The sequence below is a fragment of the Mus caroli genome, unplaced genomic scaffold (genome assembly GCF_978045245.1).
Source record: "Mus caroli unplaced genomic scaffold, Mus_caroli_1 scaffold_11, whole genome shotgun sequence".
NCBI lineage: Eukaryota > Metazoa > Chordata > Mammalia > Rodentia > Muridae > Mus > Mus caroli.
This window is the reverse complement of record NW_028227266.1, coordinates 38900349-38920232: the sequence shown is the minus strand read 5'-3', so window position 1 is coordinate 38920232 and position 19884 is coordinate 38900349. Positions and strand designations below refer to the sequence as shown.

The following is a 19884-nucleotide window of genomic DNA, read 5'->3' as shown; positions in this document are numbered from 1 at the left end:
ACCCCAGAGGTTAGGGGAGGGGTTTAATGAGACTGTTTATATGGGAAGCGATCTGCATAGCACTTCATGGATGCTATACAGCTATAGCATAGCTTAGCTAGAGGTGACTAATCCATAGGCACCACAGGAAGACAGACAAGATCTCTGTCTCGTCGGCACTCCTCTGACCCAGCGCAGCTGTGAGTCACACAGCCTCTTCTGCAGCTCTGGGATGGAACCATTTCAGGAGGACTAGCCCCGTCCTCGCTCGAGTATTTTTAGCTGATTCTAGTGGTTATGGAATGTGGAGGTGGGGATGGGAGGAGAAGAGAAATTAGCGTCTGTTGTCATCTGCAACCCGAAATGACTCCGTTTCATCTGTTCCTCCAGAGTCTGTCTTTCCCTCCTTTAGTGCTGTGGGATGGGACGGGGGCTGGTTCTTCTCTCTGCTCCAAATCCCAGCTGCTGCAACTGTCTCCCACTTGAACATCTCTTCAGTCATACCTCAGACCTCACACAAGAAGGAGTGGGCTCTTACCTGGCCTCTTCCTTGAGCTAATGTGTGGTTTTTGAGCATGTCTGTTCACCTTTTTTGCCTTCCTCTGGATTTCTGTGAAATTATAATGGCTGGCTGCTGTGGATCTGTGGGGCTTTTAAGAGAACCCACAGAAATAATTATGGGAATGTCTCTAGCACAGCTTTGACCCCACCCCAGTATTGGGTCACACGTTCCTTGGCTCCATCCCTTTCTCAGCCTGAGGAGTTCTCTGCATCTCCCCTTAGAGCCATTTCGCAGAGATGCTGCCCTGAGTGACTTCTGGAAACTCTGTGTGACTCTGCATTCATTCTTGCCCCACCCCACAGCACCCTGGAGGGACACAGCCTTTATTATTCAGTGGATCAGCTTGGTTGTCCGCTGTAGGGTTGCTGTGACTCTCAGAGCAGACACTGTTCCTCTGGGACACCTGGGCTCCAATAGAATCCCTTGACCGGAGAGATTTCAAAGATTGACATCTTACGTGCGACCTTGAACCCAGGAGCTAATTAAAGAAATAACCTGCATCTTATACTCAGAAACCTCTCCACAGAAAAATTCAGGAAGACCTGTAGAAATAGTCAGGAGCTATTATTTATCAAGAGGACTGGGCTGAATGTTAATATCTGTGATCTCATTCCTGGGTCATGATGCCTTGGGGACCTTGGTGCAAGACTGTGGTAGCTTCTGAACTTCCGATTCCCAGGGGATACTACTCATTTAGCTTGTGCAATGGATTGAACCTCGGGATCCCATATCACCTTTCTAGGAAGATAGTCCAGCGAGCAGTAGTGAGACCTCTCTGCAGAGTGGTGAGGAAGGACCCCACAAGGAGAGCTATAATAGTTCACAACCTGACATATATGTACGACACATGTGTACATGTGTGCGTGTGTGCACCCTTGCATGACTGCACATGTAGAAGCTACAGGTCAACACCAGGGCTCTTCCTCTGCCAAGTCTTTCCTTAAGACTTGACCTGTGATCTCTTACAGAACCTAAAGTTTGTGTATCGGCTAGACTAACTGGCCAGTGAGCCCATATGATCATCCTGCCTCTGCCTCCCTGTGCTGGGAAAGGCGATATTTGCCATACTGTCTGCCTTTTATGTGGGGGCTGGGGGTGCAAAATCTAATTCCCCATGCTTGTGAAGCAAGCACTTTACCCACTGAACATCTCCCCTGTCCCATGCATGCTTCTCTTCAGAGCTGCCCTTGTACGCACAGCCCGACCTACATTATCTGGATGGTTGAGGTGGTAGACCATGTTACCGTCCCATGATCCTTCCCCCATTCACAACCTCTTAGTAACTCCTCACTTTTCTGCTGACTGAATCTCAACGCCACTCCTGCTTATAGCCTGGGCCACCCAGCCTCTTCTCAGGAGAGTTTCTGTCACCTCCCCCAGCACCCGACAGTTTCTTCCGTGACCCCTTTCCTTGTCTTATCTAGAAATCTCTCCTCTCTCGACGAATCTGAAACACTCTCAAGACCTTCCCAGAAGTTATAGATGATGGTTTTAGCAGAGAAAGAATCTGGGTCAGCAAGCATCCAGCCTTGAAATGCTCCTATTAGCACGGAACTTCCATTTATCCTTGGAAAACGGTACAGATTGATGGGCTAATATGCACAGGCGTGCGTGCAGATGTTATTTTTGTTCAGTGCCTAATATATGCAAGACACCATGCTAAGCTCTTCAAATGCATTACCTGATCTTAACTGTGAACCTTCCTGAAGCCGTGGGTATAGTTGCCTCCACTTAAAAAAATTCAGAAATTGAGTCTCGGGGAGAAGTAACTTGCATGCCGTCCCAGGAACAAGCTTTTTTACACAGCAAACGAGCACACTTGTGCCTCTATGCGACCCTCATCCCCATCGTGCAGGGAGGAAAGTCATTGCTAGAGACACCCAGAAGGGGAGGGGTGTATTTGTGATGGTGCCACCCATGAGTTAATGGCCAGTTTCCCAATCACAAGCAGCTGCCTCAGTGTGGCAGAGGCCACACAGCTCCTGGCTCCTTTTTTAGCAAGAACAAAACAAGGCCTCCCATCTGGGCTGCTGGGCCCTGCCACATAAACACATGGAAACCTAAAAAGCATTTTTTCCTGCTAATCATCTCTGAGAAAGGCTGCTTGATGGCCAGAGATTGGCTTCACCTCATTGGCGTTCTCATGGGGAAGGCTCAGCTCACACACCTCATTCCCCAAATAGCTCACCCCCACCCCCCCCTGCCACCACCTCTGATGAGGGTTATGAAAAAGTTCAGTGCATTTTCCTCCCCATTGGCTGGCCTTGGAGGTAAGCCCCCCAAAGGCTTGTCATTGCATTGATTATTGGATACAGCCAGGCCATTAACCCGGGCTGACTGAAAGGGCTCTCCCCTGGGAGCCTGACTCTGACACAGGCCGTCAGGATCAATACATCTTTCTCCATTAGGTGCATTTCCTCCGACGGAAATGGGTCTGCCCATTACAGCTGATGCTTATTGACAGGCCTCTCTCATGGCCTCTCAAAGCCTCCTGGGGAAAACGCCACAGGGACGTGGGGAGGGAGGGGGTGAACTTGTTTAGAGGAGCTACCCCCGTTCTTAGCAGGTCTGCACTCCCTTGTGTGAACATAAGAGAAGGAAGGTTTTTATTGTGTGGGAAAGAGAGACCAGGTACAGAAGAAGGGTGGAGTCAGTTTGAGAACATTGGGCTCATGGGGTTTGACTCATGGAAGAGCTTTCTGAGCACAAAAGCCACTGGGCAACCAGGAAGTGCCCCCTAACACCCAGAAGAAGTGATCCCCTCAAAAGTCGAGTCTGATGATAAGCTCCCTGCAGTCAGGGGGTTCTCTGTCACTCAGAGTGGCTTGGGGGACCTGGAAATACCTTGAAGACATCATTTCTTTCTTGGTGAACTTGTTGGTCACTCCCTCCCCCCTTTGAAAACATTAAAACGGAACACTACACTGGGAAATGAGTCTCTCTGGGGAAGGGACACTTGGAAGTCAGTGTTGGTGGTTGGTGATGCTTTCCTTAGCAACAGAAGTCGGCACTGGTGGCCTTACTAACTAAGCCCCACTGCTGTGCTTTCTTGGTGTGCATGGTTCTTAGCTGGTCATCAGATGCTGCTTCACACTCGTGGGAACCCTGCCTGCTAACTAAGAAGAGTCTGTATAGTTCTTACTGAAGCTGGGAGGATGACAGATGTCTCACTGGAGGGGCAGTGATGGTGAGAGACTGTGAGCCTGTAAGGTCAGGGGTCACATAAATTGGTTATTCCGAAGCATCCAGGAGTCTGGCTGCTGGAGTGCCTACAAAACCTCTTAGCTCTGTGTTCTCCATCCATCTTCCCTTCCCTACCTTCCCCACACTGAGTAGTCTGCCCAGCCTTGGATCCATCCTAAGGAGAAAGTGGAGGAGTGAGGGGGGAAAAGGTGCTGATCATGGTTCATGGTGGAATTGAGCCTTCATTAAGGATAAAATCCAAAAGACATGAAGATGAAGCAAAAGAAGTTGATTCTCATGAGGAAGAGTGGAGCAGAGAGGAAGGGGAAGGAGACACAGATGGAGATAACAGATAGACAGACAGACACAGAAAGAGACAGAGAGAGGGAAGGATGGAGAGACAAAGAGACACAGAGATGGAGATAGCAGAGACAGACAGACAGGCAGATACACACACACACACACACACACACAGAGAGAGAGAGAGAGAGAGAGAGAGAGAGAGAGAGAGAATTAACAGTTTCAGGGTACTTCTCCCTTTTTGATAATCAGGGGTTTTGCTGTTTTGCTTTATATTTTTGTGTCATAAAAGTCTTTTTAAAGAGATATAGAGATAGAGATATATAGAGATATATAGAGAGAGATAGAGAGATAGAGAGATAGAGAGAGAGAGAGAGAGAGAGAGAGAGAGAGAGAGAGAGAGAGATTTGCCTGCGGTATGTCTGTGCACCATGTGTGTGCCTGGTACTCATGGTGCCTCACCCACTCACTGGTACGAATGAGCTGATGCCCAGCCTGGGGAAGGGCCTTGCCTAGTGAAGTATTGGTTCTATTCTCTTTGTAGACCCATGGAGAAGTGGGCAAGAAACGTCTTGTTGAGCCCAATCTTGTTTAGACCTCCTGCTTTGACCTGAAGTTGCCAGCTCAGGCAAGTCCTTTAGGTGAGTGACAGAAGAGGAAAGTCACTGAGGCATAGATCGCATGCCTTAATCTGCAAAACTGAAAAACAAATATTCTTTAAAATCCATATTTTCTCCCTCCTCCCCATCCCCTCCACCCTAAAAGAGTTTCTCTGTGTGTAGACCTGGCTGTCCTAGAACTTGTTTTGTAGATTAGGCTGGCCTTGAACTCACAGACATTCTCTTGCCTCTGCCTCCTGGATGCTGGAATTAAAGGCTTGCAGCACCATGCAGAATCCAACTTTGTTAAGCTTTGACATAATCCTCAAAATTTGGGGGTTTTGGAACATCTCAAATTTCAAATGTTTTGATTGGGTGTGCTCCATCTGTTAAAGAACTTTTAATCCCAGCACTCCAGAGTCAGAGTCAGGTAGATCTGTGAGTTTGAGGCCAGCCTGGTCTACACAGTGAATTCCTGGCCAGCCAGGGCTACAGAGCAAGACCCTCTCTCTCAAAGTGGGTAGGGAGTGGGGGGAGTATTTGGTAACCCAATAGACTGGAAAAGGTGATAGGGTAGAGTTCAGAAGAACTGTCTTAATGCAGCACAGCCTTTAACTTCTCTTTATCTTCATGAGGAAATGACAGATGACAACTGGTTATCTATTGTTTTGCATGCAGAAAAGGTCAGAGATTAGGGAAGTTTTGGGTAAACCAACTCTGGGCTGCTAGTTTCAATGATTAACGACAGGGATGTGTGCTCAGCTGGGCGGGGCCTGCTCCTAGCAAAGCACGGCCCTGAACAGAGCAGTAACTCAGCCGTGTAGGTATTAATCCAGCTAACCATTTCCTAATCCAAAAAAACGCCTCTGGAATCTGACAGTTTGCCATAAAGGATGCTTCCGCCTGTATTTTTTGGAAGAGTGACCATTTTGTTCAGGAGATAAATTTTATCTTAGAAGAGGAAGTTTAGCAGACTAAAAGTGTTTGTCAATTAACTGACCACTTTGGCTACTAGTGCCTAATCTAGATCATTCCTTTGCAGTCAGCTGAACAGCTACGGTTTCTACCAGTAGACCCTGTCTCTAAGGTTCAGGTTACACATAACCTTCCCCACCTTAAGTCCTGGCTCTGTCCACCAGGCTGCCCTTGGGGGAGGATTTCAGTGTTAATGTTTAGATCTGGACATCTCTAAGCTTGTGTGTGTGTGTGTGTGTGTGTGTGTGTGTGTGCGCGCGTGCGTGCGCGCGCGCGCAACATAGGTGCTCACACTTGTGAAGGGGAGAGGTCAGCATCAGATTGTCATGCCTTAGGAGACATCCACCTTAGTTTTGTTTTGTTTTGTTTTGTTTTGTTTTGTTTTGTTTTGTTTTGTTTTGTTTTGTTGAGACAGTGCCTCTGATTGGCCTCTGACTGGCTAGGGAATCCCAGGGATGCAGCCCACTGGAACAAAAGCAACATCATGGCTGGCCTTTCTTCTATTATTTTTTTTAAACATGGATTCTAGGGCTCTTCTTTGGGCTTCTCACATTCCTGCCACAAGTACCAACTACACTATCACCCCAGCCCCTCACTCTGTATCTTACAAGGTGGCCATGCTCAGGTGTCCTCCTTTGTCACCACCTCAGACACCATCTTCTCAGTATGTTACAGCAGGTAAGACTCCATCTGAGGTACGAAAGTTCCTGCCTGGAGCTCCCAGTGTGGCTGCTGAATTTTGGGACAGCAATGGCCATTCACTGAACTGGGGGACTGGAGAAGAGTGGAGATGGCAGAGCTACTGTGGGCCTCTGGGGCCTTCTCAATGGAGTCCAGCATCTCTGAGAGAGACTAGACTTGAAGTCAAGAGCATGAACTATCACCCAGTCTACCATGGAGATGGAAACAGGTGTCAAGAGAAACACCATGGTGTTTGACATAGGCTATTACTATAGAAAGGGATTTCGCTTTTGCTTTGCTGTTGTTTTTGAGACAGGGTCTCATATAGCCCAGGAAGGCCTGAAACCTCTATGTGAAAACTAATGACCATGAACCTCTGATCCTTCTGTTTTAGCCCCACAAGTGCTGAGATTATAGCTGTGAGTAACACCTGGATTTTTGGTAGTTGTTGTTGTTTTATTTGCTAGTTTGGTTGTTTACTTGGTACTGTTTAAATTTGAGCCAAGCTCTCACTATGTATCTCTGGCTAGCCTTAGATTCACTATGTAGTGCAGGCTGGCCTCAAACTCAGAGATCTGACTTTCTCTGCCTCCCCAAAGGCATGTGCTCCTGTGCCTGGCTTGGCTTTTGTTTTGTGTTTTTGAGGTAGGGTCTCAGGTAGTCAAGCCTGGTCTTGAACATTCTATACACCCAAGGATGGCTTTGAACTCCTTTCCCCTGAAAGTGCTGGGATTATCGTGCATGCGCCTCCGCACTGGTTTTAGGCAGTGTTAGGGTTGGGAGCCAGGACTTCATGCATGCTAGGTAAGCACCCTACCAGCTGGACACTCTGCCCAGCTTATCAATGAAACGTTACCAGGCGAGCAAGGAAGGGCACGCATAGCATGTATGTACAAGGCTAGCCTCCGTTTCAGACACATTCTGGGCGGTCTAGGAATGCAGCCCTTCAGGTGTATTTCCTACACTGGTTTGTGGCCTTTCAGGCAAACCTTGGGTGCTTTTCCTTGCAGAGGGCCAGCCTGGGATACAGAACAGACATCCTGTAGCTTGTCAGGAGAATTGAAGACCTTCTACTCAGTGCCCGGTATTCAAAGTCTTTTCCACTTCGCAAGTCTTGCTTTCCTACCAGAGAGGGGAAATAAATGGAAGATCACCTCTTGTCCTCTGTTTTCAAGTTGGCTGCCAGCCTCAGGCACAATTCTGAGCTGCCCTGGGGTCAGGCAGAGGTGCTCAGCTCAGCAGACAGCCCCTCAGAGCTTCTGACATGCCTACCCAAAAGCCACTTACAAAAGAAGAAGAAGAAAAAAAAGTTTTGTTGGACTGAGGCTGTGGCTCTGAGTGTTTCTTTGTATGAACAGAGCCCAGGATTCCATCTGCAATACCGCATAAATGGATTCCCAACACCAGACGATGGCTCACAAGCATCTGTAACTCCAGTTCCTGGGGATCCAATTCCCTCTTCTGGCCTCCCTGGTCACCAGGCATACACATGGTACACCTATGTCCATGTAGACAAAATACCTATACACATATAAAACCTGCATGGTGGCACACTGTGAAATCTCAGCACTTTTGAGGGATAGCAAAAGGATTGGAAGTCCAAGGTTATCCTCAGCTACACAGTTAATTTTAGGCCAACCTGGGCTAAGTGAAACCTTCTCTCTCTCTCTCTCTCTCTCATACACACACACACACACACACACACACACACACACAGGCATTGTCTTGCAGTTGTCTCTCCATTGCTCATTGCAGCACAAATGGCGTCTCTTGTGTGTCTGGACTTTGCCACTAAGAAACAGAATTGACTCCACCTAAGTCTGCCTGAGCCCCAGAATGGCACAGACTGTTAAACTAATTTCGAACAAAGAGTTGTCTGGTTAATTAGGCCATTTTAAATTCAATTAAATGTGTTAGGTGTGAAAATTTAATGCTATCTTGAAGGTAGAGGGTTTTTATTGTTTTGCACCTTTAGAGTTCATATTAAATATTTCCAAAATGTAAGGTTGTCTTGGTGACATGAAGGAGAGATGTAATTAATTTGATTTTGGTTATTTAGGGTGTTTTATCCACTAGGAGGATTCTGTACCTGGCCTTGTATCTTCTTTTCTCTTTACATATAGGTCTTTTGAGCATAAACAACTGGAGCACATGCAATGGGGTGGGGTGGGGGTGGGGAGGCTGTGTTTCTAAGAGCCTCTCAGTGTAGACTACACTGCAGTGGGGAAAAGTGTCTCTAAGCCCCAGATCCAAAATCTAAAAGGCTCTCATGGTTTCTTTTCAAGTTTAGCATGGTGTCTTGGCAACGGTTCTCAACCTGTGGCTCGCATATCAGATATCCTGCATATCAGATATTTAATGAGACGATTCATAACAGTAGCAAAATTACAGTATGAAATAGCAAAGAAAATAATTTTATGGTTGGGGGTCACCACATGAGGAACTGCATTAAAGGGAGAACAGCACAAGGAAGGCTGAGAACCACTGAGCTAAAGTAGTATGGAGGATAGTTTTAGAGGGAGTTGACAGAAGAGGCTCTTGTGGCAGTGTCTGGATACATGCAAGCCTGGATCAGACCATGGTCCCTGAAAGATGCCCACCAATCAGGAGCCAGCGCTGCAGACCTTTGGCTTGGCTTTTCATTTTCATTTGATTCTGTGCAGAATTTCTTAAAGAATAACACGCAGTGGGGGTGAGGGGACAACAGAGAGAAGGAAAGAAGGAAGGGACTGGGAGAAAGAGAAGGGCTGAGGTGAGGGAGGGAGGTGGGGGTATGTTGTCACAGGCAAACCAGCAGGAAAGGTTCTTTGTGAACCTCTAAAGCATGACCCTTGGGGCCATCCTTCCACATCCAAAGATCTGAAGATCCTTGGAGCTGAGAGCAGCAGGAGGATTCCTAGCTGTGAAGAAGACTCCCAGTAAAGGAGAGGATCACCAGCAGAGAGGAGGACTCCCAGCAAAGGGGAGGACCACTAGCAAAGGGGAGGACCACTAGCAAAGGGGAGGACCCCCAGCAGAGAGGAGGACCCCAGCAAAGGGGAGGACTCCCAGCAAAGGAGAGGACTCCCAGCAAAGGGTAGACCCCTGTTGCGGCCTGCCTGCAGTCCACAACACGAACGGTTCAACTGAGAATGGCAGTTCGCTGAAAAGAGAGGAATCTAGACGGGGCGGAAGAAAGAATGGAGCTAAGACAACATCCTGATCAAAGCTCAATTTTACTATTTTCAGACACTCAGTTATAAAGGAAGGGGGAGGGAACCCAATATCCCGCCAAGTAACTTAGGGTCCAGTAGCAGGACGAACACGTGTGTACCTCCAGGCAGCAAAGGCAGGTTCCAGCAGTAGGCGTGGCAGGACGAATGAGCAGGTAGCTCCACCCTTGAGCAAGCAGGTTCCAGGCTGGGGGAAGGGAGGCCACATCTCCTCCCATTAGTTAACAAAACAAACAAACAAACAAACAAACAAAAAAAGAGGCTGGCCTGAGACAGAAAAATTATTTATGTTCAATAGTTCTGCCTGAGTTCTTAGGGCTAAAGAAAAAACCTGTTTCCGTGGGATTCCCTAACTTTTCTAATGGTAAACTGTATTTGGCTAAGACTGTCTTTATTATCCTAGTAAACCACTAACAGAATAGGCTCTGACTTTATAATGCTAATTAGTGCTGAATAGGTAACTACCTGTTTGCATTTTAAGTAGGGCGTTGGAACCCTGGCTGAGTTTAACTAAACAAATTTAGAATAACACTGAGCTGATAATCCTCCGCAATTTTGGGTGACAGGCGGGGAAACAGGGAGAAGGGGTAAGACCAGCTCTTTAGTACAAGGCCAGTTGGCTTTTTTATTTGGGTGGGAGGCAGTGAAGGGCTTGCCCTTACGACAGTAAGGTCTCCAACCTCTCTCCCCCCTATTAATTGAGTTTAAATAGGCAATGCTTGACAGAGGTGATCAAATGATTTTTTTCATCCATAGATGAGTGGGCCTTTAACCTTGACTTGGGTGGACATTGACCTGATTCCTCCCGTGAGCTTTATAACAACTCACAAATTTGTGGCTCTTGGTATCTTTTGGGGAGGGGAGGCAGAGCCTTAGGTATTTTTGGTTTTTAGCTGGAGTCAGATACCAACCTCCTTCAAATCAGGTGTGTCGCACAGGGAACTCAGAAACGGTCAAGTTGGACCTCCCTTTGCAGTAATCTCCTGCGCCAAGCGGTACCCATACTGTATTCATATGATTATGAATCAGTATCGCAGTTCTGAGCTATGTGCGGTCTCTATATGAGACTTGTCAACCTCAGATTTAGCAAGGCCTAGACAAGAATTATGTCAGTATTAACACCATGGATTGTGGTTAAAATAGGAGCTGGAGGTCTTTCCTCTTCATCTCTGTTATTCCCAATAGCCTGAGAAACTAAGGACACCTTGCAGTAACAGCAAGGGTGAAAAGCCAGAGGCCAGCTAAGGGACTAAGCCCATCTCTATCAAAATAAGAACTAATCTCTGTAAATATATGAAATTTCTACTTCCCTAGCTCTCCTGGTAAATCTAAATCTTATCTTAGAGTGAAAGCCACATGCTGGGATGTCCTTGGAAGGGAGACTAGCAGTACCACCTGTTTGCTCTTAGGGGCGGAGAACCGGAGAATGTAGATTGACCTGCTTGAGAAAAGAAAGAAATCTAAACAATGAGAGGGTAGCAATGTAAATTTTCTGTTTGGAGAAGTCAAGGTACTTTATTTAGATGCAAATTGTAAAGCTAAAGCTAATCTCCGGCCTCTTGTAGGGGAATTGGCTCAGAGGAAAACAGTTTCTGGGAGCTTCCACTCCCAGCTGAATTCTAAGCACAAGAGGAATTTTAGTCTTTAAAATGATGCTTACGAGAAGAGACAGAATCTGTGTTTACCTGACGAATTAATCTCTCTGGTAGCCACCGTGCTCCATCTTCATCTCGTGAAAAAACACAAACCGAGCCTCTTCCCCAGATTAGAACTGGATCCGGACCCTTCCATTTATTAGTCAGGGCGTCCTTCCATTTTACCAATGCATAAGAATTAGAAGTAACTGGGTGCCAGTGGCGTTCCGCTGCAGACTGACCTTTAATGTCAGTTTGCAAAAAGTTTAGGACAAATAAGGTGAAGGCAAGATGAGCCTTTGGTGACCTTGGGGGAAATGCTCTGAATTAACTTTGCTAGGTAATTTAGAATATAGGAATCTCTAATAATTGAACTGAATATTAGACCAGTCTAAGATTGAGTTAGAATGGCTGGTCACACTGAAGAAGAGTGAAAAATCATTATGACTCTATTAAATGACTAATTTTACTAAGTCTGAATATACAGTCTCTGATGTACTATTGCCATAAAGTTAAAAGGCTAGAAGCTAGTCTAAACTGGAAAAATGACAAGCAAGGATGGATCTAAAGCATGAATTTAATCTTTTAGTCCTTTTAATCAGGACACTGAGTTAACTTACCTGTCAGCTCAGCACACGAATTACCAATATGCTTCTGTAGAGTTCTGTGGAGAGAACCTGTTTTTCCCTTTCCTAATAAGGTAGCTGTTTTAGGATCAATCTATAAGCCAATAAGTAGACCCTTTTAAAATACTAAAAAGCATTTATTAAATTTGACATTTTAATCTCAAATTTTGAAAATAAAGGTATGTTTTAAATAGTGTGCATGTAAATGCACTAAATAGTATATATGGGGATACAATTTTTCTCTTTTGTCTTTTAAGAGGTTAAAGTTTAAAATTTTACAATATCTAACCTTTTGAATTAATAACTTGTTGGACAAAACATTTAAATATTTGGCTGTAAAGGGGCAGTGACTAATTGCACTTTCAATCATTTTTTTTTTTTTAAGGAACGGTTGTAACTAGAAAGCTTGAAAAGTTATTAAGAGTCACACGTGCATAATTTATTTATTAACTAGAAATATGTATAAGCAATTGTAAATTTGAGAATAAATAGTATCTGAGGGACGAACAATTTTAAGTAATTATGAGCTCAGAGATATAGCATTGACTATTAATATATAAATTAAGGTTTGATTGTTCAGCATTTTAAAACACCATCTACAGCACACAACCAGATTATTTGTGTTGGAAACAGGGGCAACTGTGTGTCTTAAGACTTTGTCCCACAGCAGCTAGTTGGGCCCACGTGGGCCAACGATTGGCTGGGAGGATGAGAAAAATGACTTTACAATAATGTTTTTTCTGGCCGAAGAATTGTCTTGGGCACAACTAATTTTTAATTACCAATTAACAACAATTATAAAAGCTTTATTTTTTGTAAAACCTTTTGTAGTAAACTAAAACACTAAATAATAAAAGGATACTGTCTCTGAATCTTTTGGGTGAGAGCAAGGATTTAAGGTAAACTTCCCTTGAGAAGCATTAGTTAATAAAATACTTTCCACTTAGGAAACAATATATACTGAAAGATTAAAACTTTTGGCTTCTTGTAAAGAAGCAGAAACAATAAACATTTTTCTTACATAATGTAAAGCTATATTAGCCATACGTAGAGGCAAAATTTTCTAGTGATTACCAGTTTACTAGAAGCAAAAATCTTTGAATTTAAGCATTATTTTAAACATCTGAATAGATCTGTAACACTGTTAAAAAGAAATTTTCTTGAACACAGGGAAAAACTTTTTTAGGCATTGTTTGCAAAACAAAAGAAAGGGCCACAAGCCGCTCTGGGGCTGCCCAGAGCCCTGTATTGACTCAAAGGTAAAATACTTTTTAATCTGAGCATTAATCTTAAATTTGCAATCAAACTGCAAGCTGCAGTCAATGGAACAATGGCAGTTTTAACCATAATTTTTAAGTTTTTGTGCAAGGTTAGGATAATATCTACAACTTTGGGAAAGCAAAACCTATGTTTAAAACAATTTATCACTGTTAAAATCAATATTAGAAGCATTACTATCATATTACGAAGTTTGGATATCAATTAATACCTATGAATACCTATTAAAGCAAGCTTTAACGCTTTAATAAAGAGGCATTGCTTTATATCTTATCTTAAATTTTACTATTTAGGATAGGAACCACATTAATCATTATCTAAACTAGAAATATCTTAAGAGACTCAGCCTCTGAAGCTTAATCTCAAACTCTAACTCGCTTAGCCGTGTGTCCCTATGAGTAGCACCTCCCAAAGTGGTGACTATAGGTGAAGCGGGAGATTCGCAAGAGGACCAATTCTCATTAAGGTAATGGGCAATTCCTCTATCTGAGTGATTTTTGTTAAAATTCAGTCCATCATCAGAGTTTCCACATTTATCAATTTTTGAGTTAAGAAGATCTTTTTCTGAGGAGGCCTTCTCTGATAGGCACTCCTCCTGAGATACCGCAAGCTCCGCCTGAGGGCAATTTAGCCCTGGAAAAGTTGCATCTTTTATAGCATCATTTACAAGCGCCCAGAGACCTAGGGTAAAATTATCTGTCTGAGCGATATTCAAGGCCTCACCAACTTTCTCCCAGGTTCCACAATCTATCGTTTCTTCTTCCTTGAACCATGGACAACAGCTATCTATCTTATCTAAAAAATTTCTTACTAATTGTACTTCAAGCCTTACTCCTCTGGCCTGAAACAACTCCTGAAAACTTAAAACAACCGCCTGATCCATGACTTTAAACCCTTCCTTCTTCCACCTAAGCAGCTTTCTAAAAAGCTGCGGCACACCGCCTGTCTCCGTATCTAGTTCCGATTAACGAGCTGCTGACCCCAAGCAGAAACAGTGTTGGGTCAGCACTGATTCAAACTTGATTCGTATCCTACGGCATCCTCAGCAACACTTTACAAAACTGAAATTTTAGGCTAGCGCTAGCATGTGTACCTGTCCGTTGCTCCGATGCTCCGATACGAAGATCCTTTCCTTTCTTGTGGAGCTCCACACAGCAGTCGTTTCTCTTAGCATCCCTCTGCCATTCTTCAGGTCCCAGTTCTGGCGCCAACTGTTGCGGCCTGCCCGCAGTCCACAACATGAACGGTTCAACTGAGAATGGCAGTTCGCTGAAAAGAGAGGAATCTAGACGGGGCGGAAGAAAGAATGGAGCTAAGACAACATCCTGATCAAAGCTCAATTTTACTATTTTCAGACACTCAGTTATAAAGGAAGGGGGAGGGAACCCAATATCCCGCCAAGTAACTCAGGGTCCAGTAGCAGGACGAACACGTGTGTGCCTCCAGGCAGCAAAGGCAGGTTCCAGCAGTAGGCGTGGCAGGACGAATGAGCAGGTAGCTCCACCCTTGAGCAAGCAGGTTCCAGGCTGGGGGAAGGGAGGCCACAGACCCCCACCAAAGGGGAGGATCACCAGCAGAGGAAAAGACCCCCAGAAAAGGGGAGGACCACCAGCAGAGAGGTGGACCCCAGCAGAGGAGAGGACCCCCAGAAGAGAAGAGGACCCCCCAGCAGAGGGGAGGACCTCCAGCAAAGGGGAGGACCACCAGCAGAGAAGAGGACCCCCCCCCAGCAGAGGGGAGGACCTCCAGCAAAGGGGAGGACCACCAGCAAATGAGAGAACCCCCAGCAGAGCAGACCATAGGTGGTTGGTTGGTGATACTACTGACTCCTCCCAGTGTCTAGGACCTCCATAGTGGCCTGTTTGGCTTGTCCAGCTTGTCCATCAGCCCTTGCTTTTGTATCAGCTGTGCTGGTCTCCTTCCTTGGTGGGCAGAAGATGGGACGCTTTGTTTCCTAGTCAACTACAAATGAATGTTAGATGTCATTCAAGGCCAGGCTGTTTGATGGAACCAAATGCTGGGAACTCACAGAGTCCCACTCACTGGTCTCAGGTGAGACCACTGACCAAGAGTCCTCGGCTGCTGAACTGTCCCAGTGAAACCTGAAGGTGGGGCTGAGCTCCCACAGTCCAGGCTGAAGGGGAGCTTCTCCATCTGCTGAGGCCTCGGGCCAACTCTGAAGTGAACCCCCCGCCTGCATCTGAGTTGCTCTGAGGGGAGCAGATGCGGCCTGAGCTGGGGCTTGGCTGTTCTTCTACACTCCCACTAGCCCTTGGCATTGGCCCCAGCGGGTAGGCCGTGGGGGTGGCGCTCTATGGCAACTCGCTCTTCAGCCCAGCAGAGCTGAGAGTCTTGTGCAGCTGCTCTTCTGTGCCTGCCTGTTCTGTGGGCAGAGTTCTGGGAACAGGCTCAATCCCGAGTTGTAACCAGCTTGCTTTGAGCCTCCCGGCCTCCCTCGTGGGAATGGGGTTTTCCCTGCCTAAGCACATTCACTCCTCTGTTTCAGACTTACGGATTTACTTTCTAGAAACCTTTAGAAGTATGTTTAAGAACCAGTGGGTGCTCACCACAAAGCCCGACAACTTGAATCCAATCCCTTACCAAAGGAGGGAACCAACTCCTGCTGGTCCTCTGGCCTCATCCCCCCAAAAAGCAAGGCAGGGAGCCGGAGAGTTAGCAGTTAAAAGCTCTTGCTGCTCCTCCAGGGGACCAGAGTTTAGTTCCCAGCACCCACATGCTGGCTCACAATCATCTAGAACTCCGGTTCTATGGGATTCAGTGCTCCGACCTCTGCAGGAACAAGGCATGAACTCAGTACATATACAGACATGCAGACAAACATACAAGTAAAATAAATCGAAAGAGAGAAAGGTTTAAAACCAGTGTTTAAAACCTTTGTACTGTTGCCAACACAGCTGACCCTCACTGGGCAGGGTGTGCTAGGTGTGACTCTCCCCCCTCAGCCTTGTGTTCTGCAGAAAGAATTGTTTAGGTTTCTTTCACCTTTATCGCAGACTTATCACACTCAAGCCTTTCATTATCTCCATCCATCCCCCCACCCACCGCCCTACCCCCTTGAACCTTCTCCGAAACACGTCTTTTAAGTTAGGGAGACCATAACTTAATTAGATCTCTCATTTCCAGAGGATTCTCGTGGCTCCTCCAAAGAAATAAATTAAATTTCAGTCAGCTGTATTTCATTGGGGGGAAGGGTGCAAGACAAAGAAATTGGATGCTTTATATAAATAGCACATTGTCTGGTCTGAAAATGAGTTCTCATTCCAATTGTTTTTTTGGAACAATGGGTCCTTCTGGGGGCATTGAATGGCCTCCAACTCCTCCTGACTGGTGGGCTTCTGTGTATAGGTGGCTTCTCTACCTTAAAAAAAAAAAGAAAAAAAAAAAAAAGAAAGGGAGGCATGGGTCTCAGCCTGGGACAGCTGTCAAAGGCGTGATAGTGGAGATGGGTGCTCCCTGCTTCTGGCTGGTTTTGACCAGCTTCCTTTCCCAGGGGTCTGCCTCACTTCTCTGGGACTTCATCTCAGTGAGTTAAGTCTGGATCTCTCGGTGCTGCTCCGGGTAGCTGATCACAGGGGAGCCGGGCCTGACTTAGCTCTCAGCCGTGGTAGAACCGTAGCCCCTCTGCTAAGCGGTACCTCAGTCAGGCTCGCTTTGAACAGACTTCTTCACATCTCTCCACTGGAGTTTAGCTTGGGAGACTGAAGAAACTGGGTTCACAAGTGATGTCTGAGGTCCCTCCCAGCTTGACGGAGAGACTCACCCACTCGTGGCTCTGAGTAGTCCGTGGAGGAGGGGCGGTCATGAAAGAGAGAGGGCCAGGTTCCACAGGGCGAGAAGGAAAAGAATGCTTGGGAAGAGTGACAGTTCAATTTGAATTCCTTCCCTTCCCTTCTGCCCAAGCCCTTAGTGGAAGGGTCACAAAAGTGATCAAATATTGATGCCCGGCTTTGAAAATGATCTCTTACTGGCTGCCACCTGTGATGTGTCAGGCACTGGCCAAGGTTCCATGATATACTCCCCATCTTTAGATTCGATGACAGAGTAGAGGTGCTAAGTGTCTTCCACCACCAGGCCACTCACTCCCAGTGAGTCGCCCCCTTACAGTTCACAGCGCCTCTGCCTCAGTGCTGTCATTAGACCTCTGTATGCTGTCAGAGTTCCCAGGCTTTCCCTCCATTACCATTACTATTACTATTTCTACTATTGTTGCTATTACTACCACTACTAACACTACTACTACCACTACTACCACTACTACCACTACTACCACTACTACTACTATTGCTACCACTACCACTATTACTACTATTGCTACTACTACCATTACTACTGCTATTACTATTGAGTCAAGGTCTCACCTTGTAGCCCTGGCTGGTGGGGAATTCTCTATGTAGTAGACCAAGCTGACTTCTGCTTCCCCCAGTGTTGGATCAAAGATGTCTGCCATCATACCCACTTCCCTCCACAGTTCTTGCCCCCACTATAATCAGATAGTTAGCTTCTAGCTCCTGTCTTCCTGCCTACTGGATGGAATTCCACAGGGACAGGGACCATGTGAGTTTTGTTCCCCGCACCCAGAATGGGAGCGGGATGTGAACCCAGATCTCTGTGGCTCTGACAGACCTGGCCTTGCAGGGCTCACTGTAGTGAATCTCCTGTAGCTTCTGGCCCACCATCAAGAGGGCTTCGAGCAGTCTCTCCAGAAGTAACTGGTAGTAGTACCTCCTGGCTCTATTTTTTTCCCCAAAGGTGTCTGTAAAATAGTTAGTGATGATGGATCCCCCTGGGTCATTGGGCATGGAAAAAGAGGAGGGATCACTTCTTTTATGAGTTTATGCAAGTGTCCTTGTAGCTATTTAGCACGGCATCTTCATGTCCTTCCTCACCCATTCCATCAAGGGCGGTGAGTAAGAATCCGCTCTGTAGGGGATCTAGGTCATTGGAAATGAGTGGGTGAGAATCGAGGAAGAAAAAGCAAAGACACGACAACTTTTAGGGAAGTGAAAATAAAACCCTAATGTGGAAACAACTGAAAATAGATGGTGGGATGTCGGGATGTCGGGCTGCATGCAAATCCAATGCTAATTACATGGAAATTGATGACTCTACCTGCCTTCCTGGGACCCTCAGGGAGCCCCTGCTGCAGGCATCTTTCCTACGCCACATAGCCGTGGAGGGAACGCAAACTCTGATGTCGCCCCTGCCCACTCCACCCTCTTGAGAAGAGCTGAGGGGAAGGCTAAAAATACTAACAATAGATATTTGATTTCTTTTTGCAGACAAAAAGCTCTGGCATCCACGGGAGGAAGAAGCGTTCAGGCAGCATGTGACTGGTTGGTATGAAATAAATAAATTGAGAAAATAGCATGTAATTAACTCTGAGTGTCTGTGATGAGTGCGGGTGTGCAGTCTTTTTCTAATGGACCCTTCCTGGAGGGGAAGAGACAGGCCCATTTATCAAGCTGACTGCCTCCTCTGCCCTGGCCCCAGGGTGTGTGTATCTCCTTGGATCTGTTTAAAGGCTTTCAAAATCCTCCCAGATAGAGGCTCCCATTATCTGAGGTCTGCCAGTCACCTCAAGATTCACTGTGCACTGTGGATGCTGAGCTGGCCAATTGAGAAAAATGTCTCACTCGTTTACGAGGATGTCATTCCCAGGGAGAAGCCCACAGGCCACCCTCCTGGACCTTCCTTCTGCTTTGGAGGCGTAAGAGCTCCGGAGTAGACTGAGCTGGAGGACGGAGTGTGTGCAAGGAAACTCCTCTGTGGGGAAGAGATTTGGAGTTAACCCAAGGATGCTTCCTGGAGAGCGGCTTGGGTTTCTTTTTAGGGAGTTGTGGGATGGGGAGAACAGAAGCCTCCCCATCTGAGAGTTGGTTGGGTGTGTAAGCTTCAAAGGATGGATTCTTATAGCACAAATGGAAGCCCTCCTCCCTGTGGTCCTGGGGTGGGGAGCCTCTTCCCTTCCTCCTCATCCATTGTCCTCCAGCAAGGCCTTCTTGTCTCTCTTATCTCCCACAGGTTGTTCTCCCATGTGGGCGACCCCTTCCTGGATGACCCCCTGCCTCGGGAGTATGTCCTCTACCTCCGCCCGACAGGGCCATTAGCCCAGAAGCTCTCTGACTTCTGGCAGCAGTCCAAGCAGATCTGCGGGAAGAACAAGGCCCACAACATCTTCCCCCACATCACCCTCTGCCAGTTCTTCATGGTGAGCCACATTGCACTCCCTGTCTCCCCGGTGTCTCAGCCAGCCCCTGAGGACCGGAACTGAAAATCGGAGCTTTTCTGGAAGATCAAGGAGATATTTAGGAGCTCTCAGCACTGGGTGGACCTCCCAGGGGTCAGTGTGGTCCACAGTGAGGGCCTCACCTTACTTTCAGGCTCCTGGCATCAGTTGAGGCCTTAGAACATCTGAGTTCAATGCATCAGGACAGTAATATACTTCTACAACTGGAAGGATAAGCCTGACCCTTGGTGGGTGGAAATCTGGCCTGTCAGCCATTGATGTAGCTTCTTCATGTGTGTTTACTGTCTATTCACTCCACTCTTAGGATAGGAATATCAGTATGAGTGTGTGTGTGTGTACGTGTGTGTGTGTGAATGCACACATGAGCACCTTATCCACCTCAGATGTAATTTCTCACAAGCCGTCCATCCACCTTGTAGTCTAGCCTGAAACTCACTAAGGAGTCTAGGCAGGCTGAATGGCCAGTAAGCCCCAGAGATATCCCCAGTCTCGCCTCCCTGATCCTTGGATCGATCACAAGCGCATGCTACCACACCTAGCTTTTTTAGGTGGTTCCGGGCTTTGAACTCACATCCTTGTGCTTGTAT

The 19884-nt window shown here is 46.5% G+C and overlaps 1 protein-coding gene across 2 annotated transcripts in view; it reads left to right on the top strand.

Moving 5' to 3' along the window:
* Positions 1-19884, top strand: part of Ubash3b (ubiquitin associated and SH3 domain containing B) — a 156854-nt gene that overhangs the window by 93713 nt on the left and 43257 nt on the right. For both annotated transcript variants that reach the window (XM_021172197.3, XM_029481520.2), the window contains exons 2-3: positions 18330-18383; positions 19072-19258. In XM_021172197.3, the coding sequence (XP_021027856.1) occupies positions 18330-18383; positions 19072-19258 (241 nt within the window). The remainder of the gene's footprint in view (positions 1-18329; positions 18384-19071; positions 19259-19884) is intronic.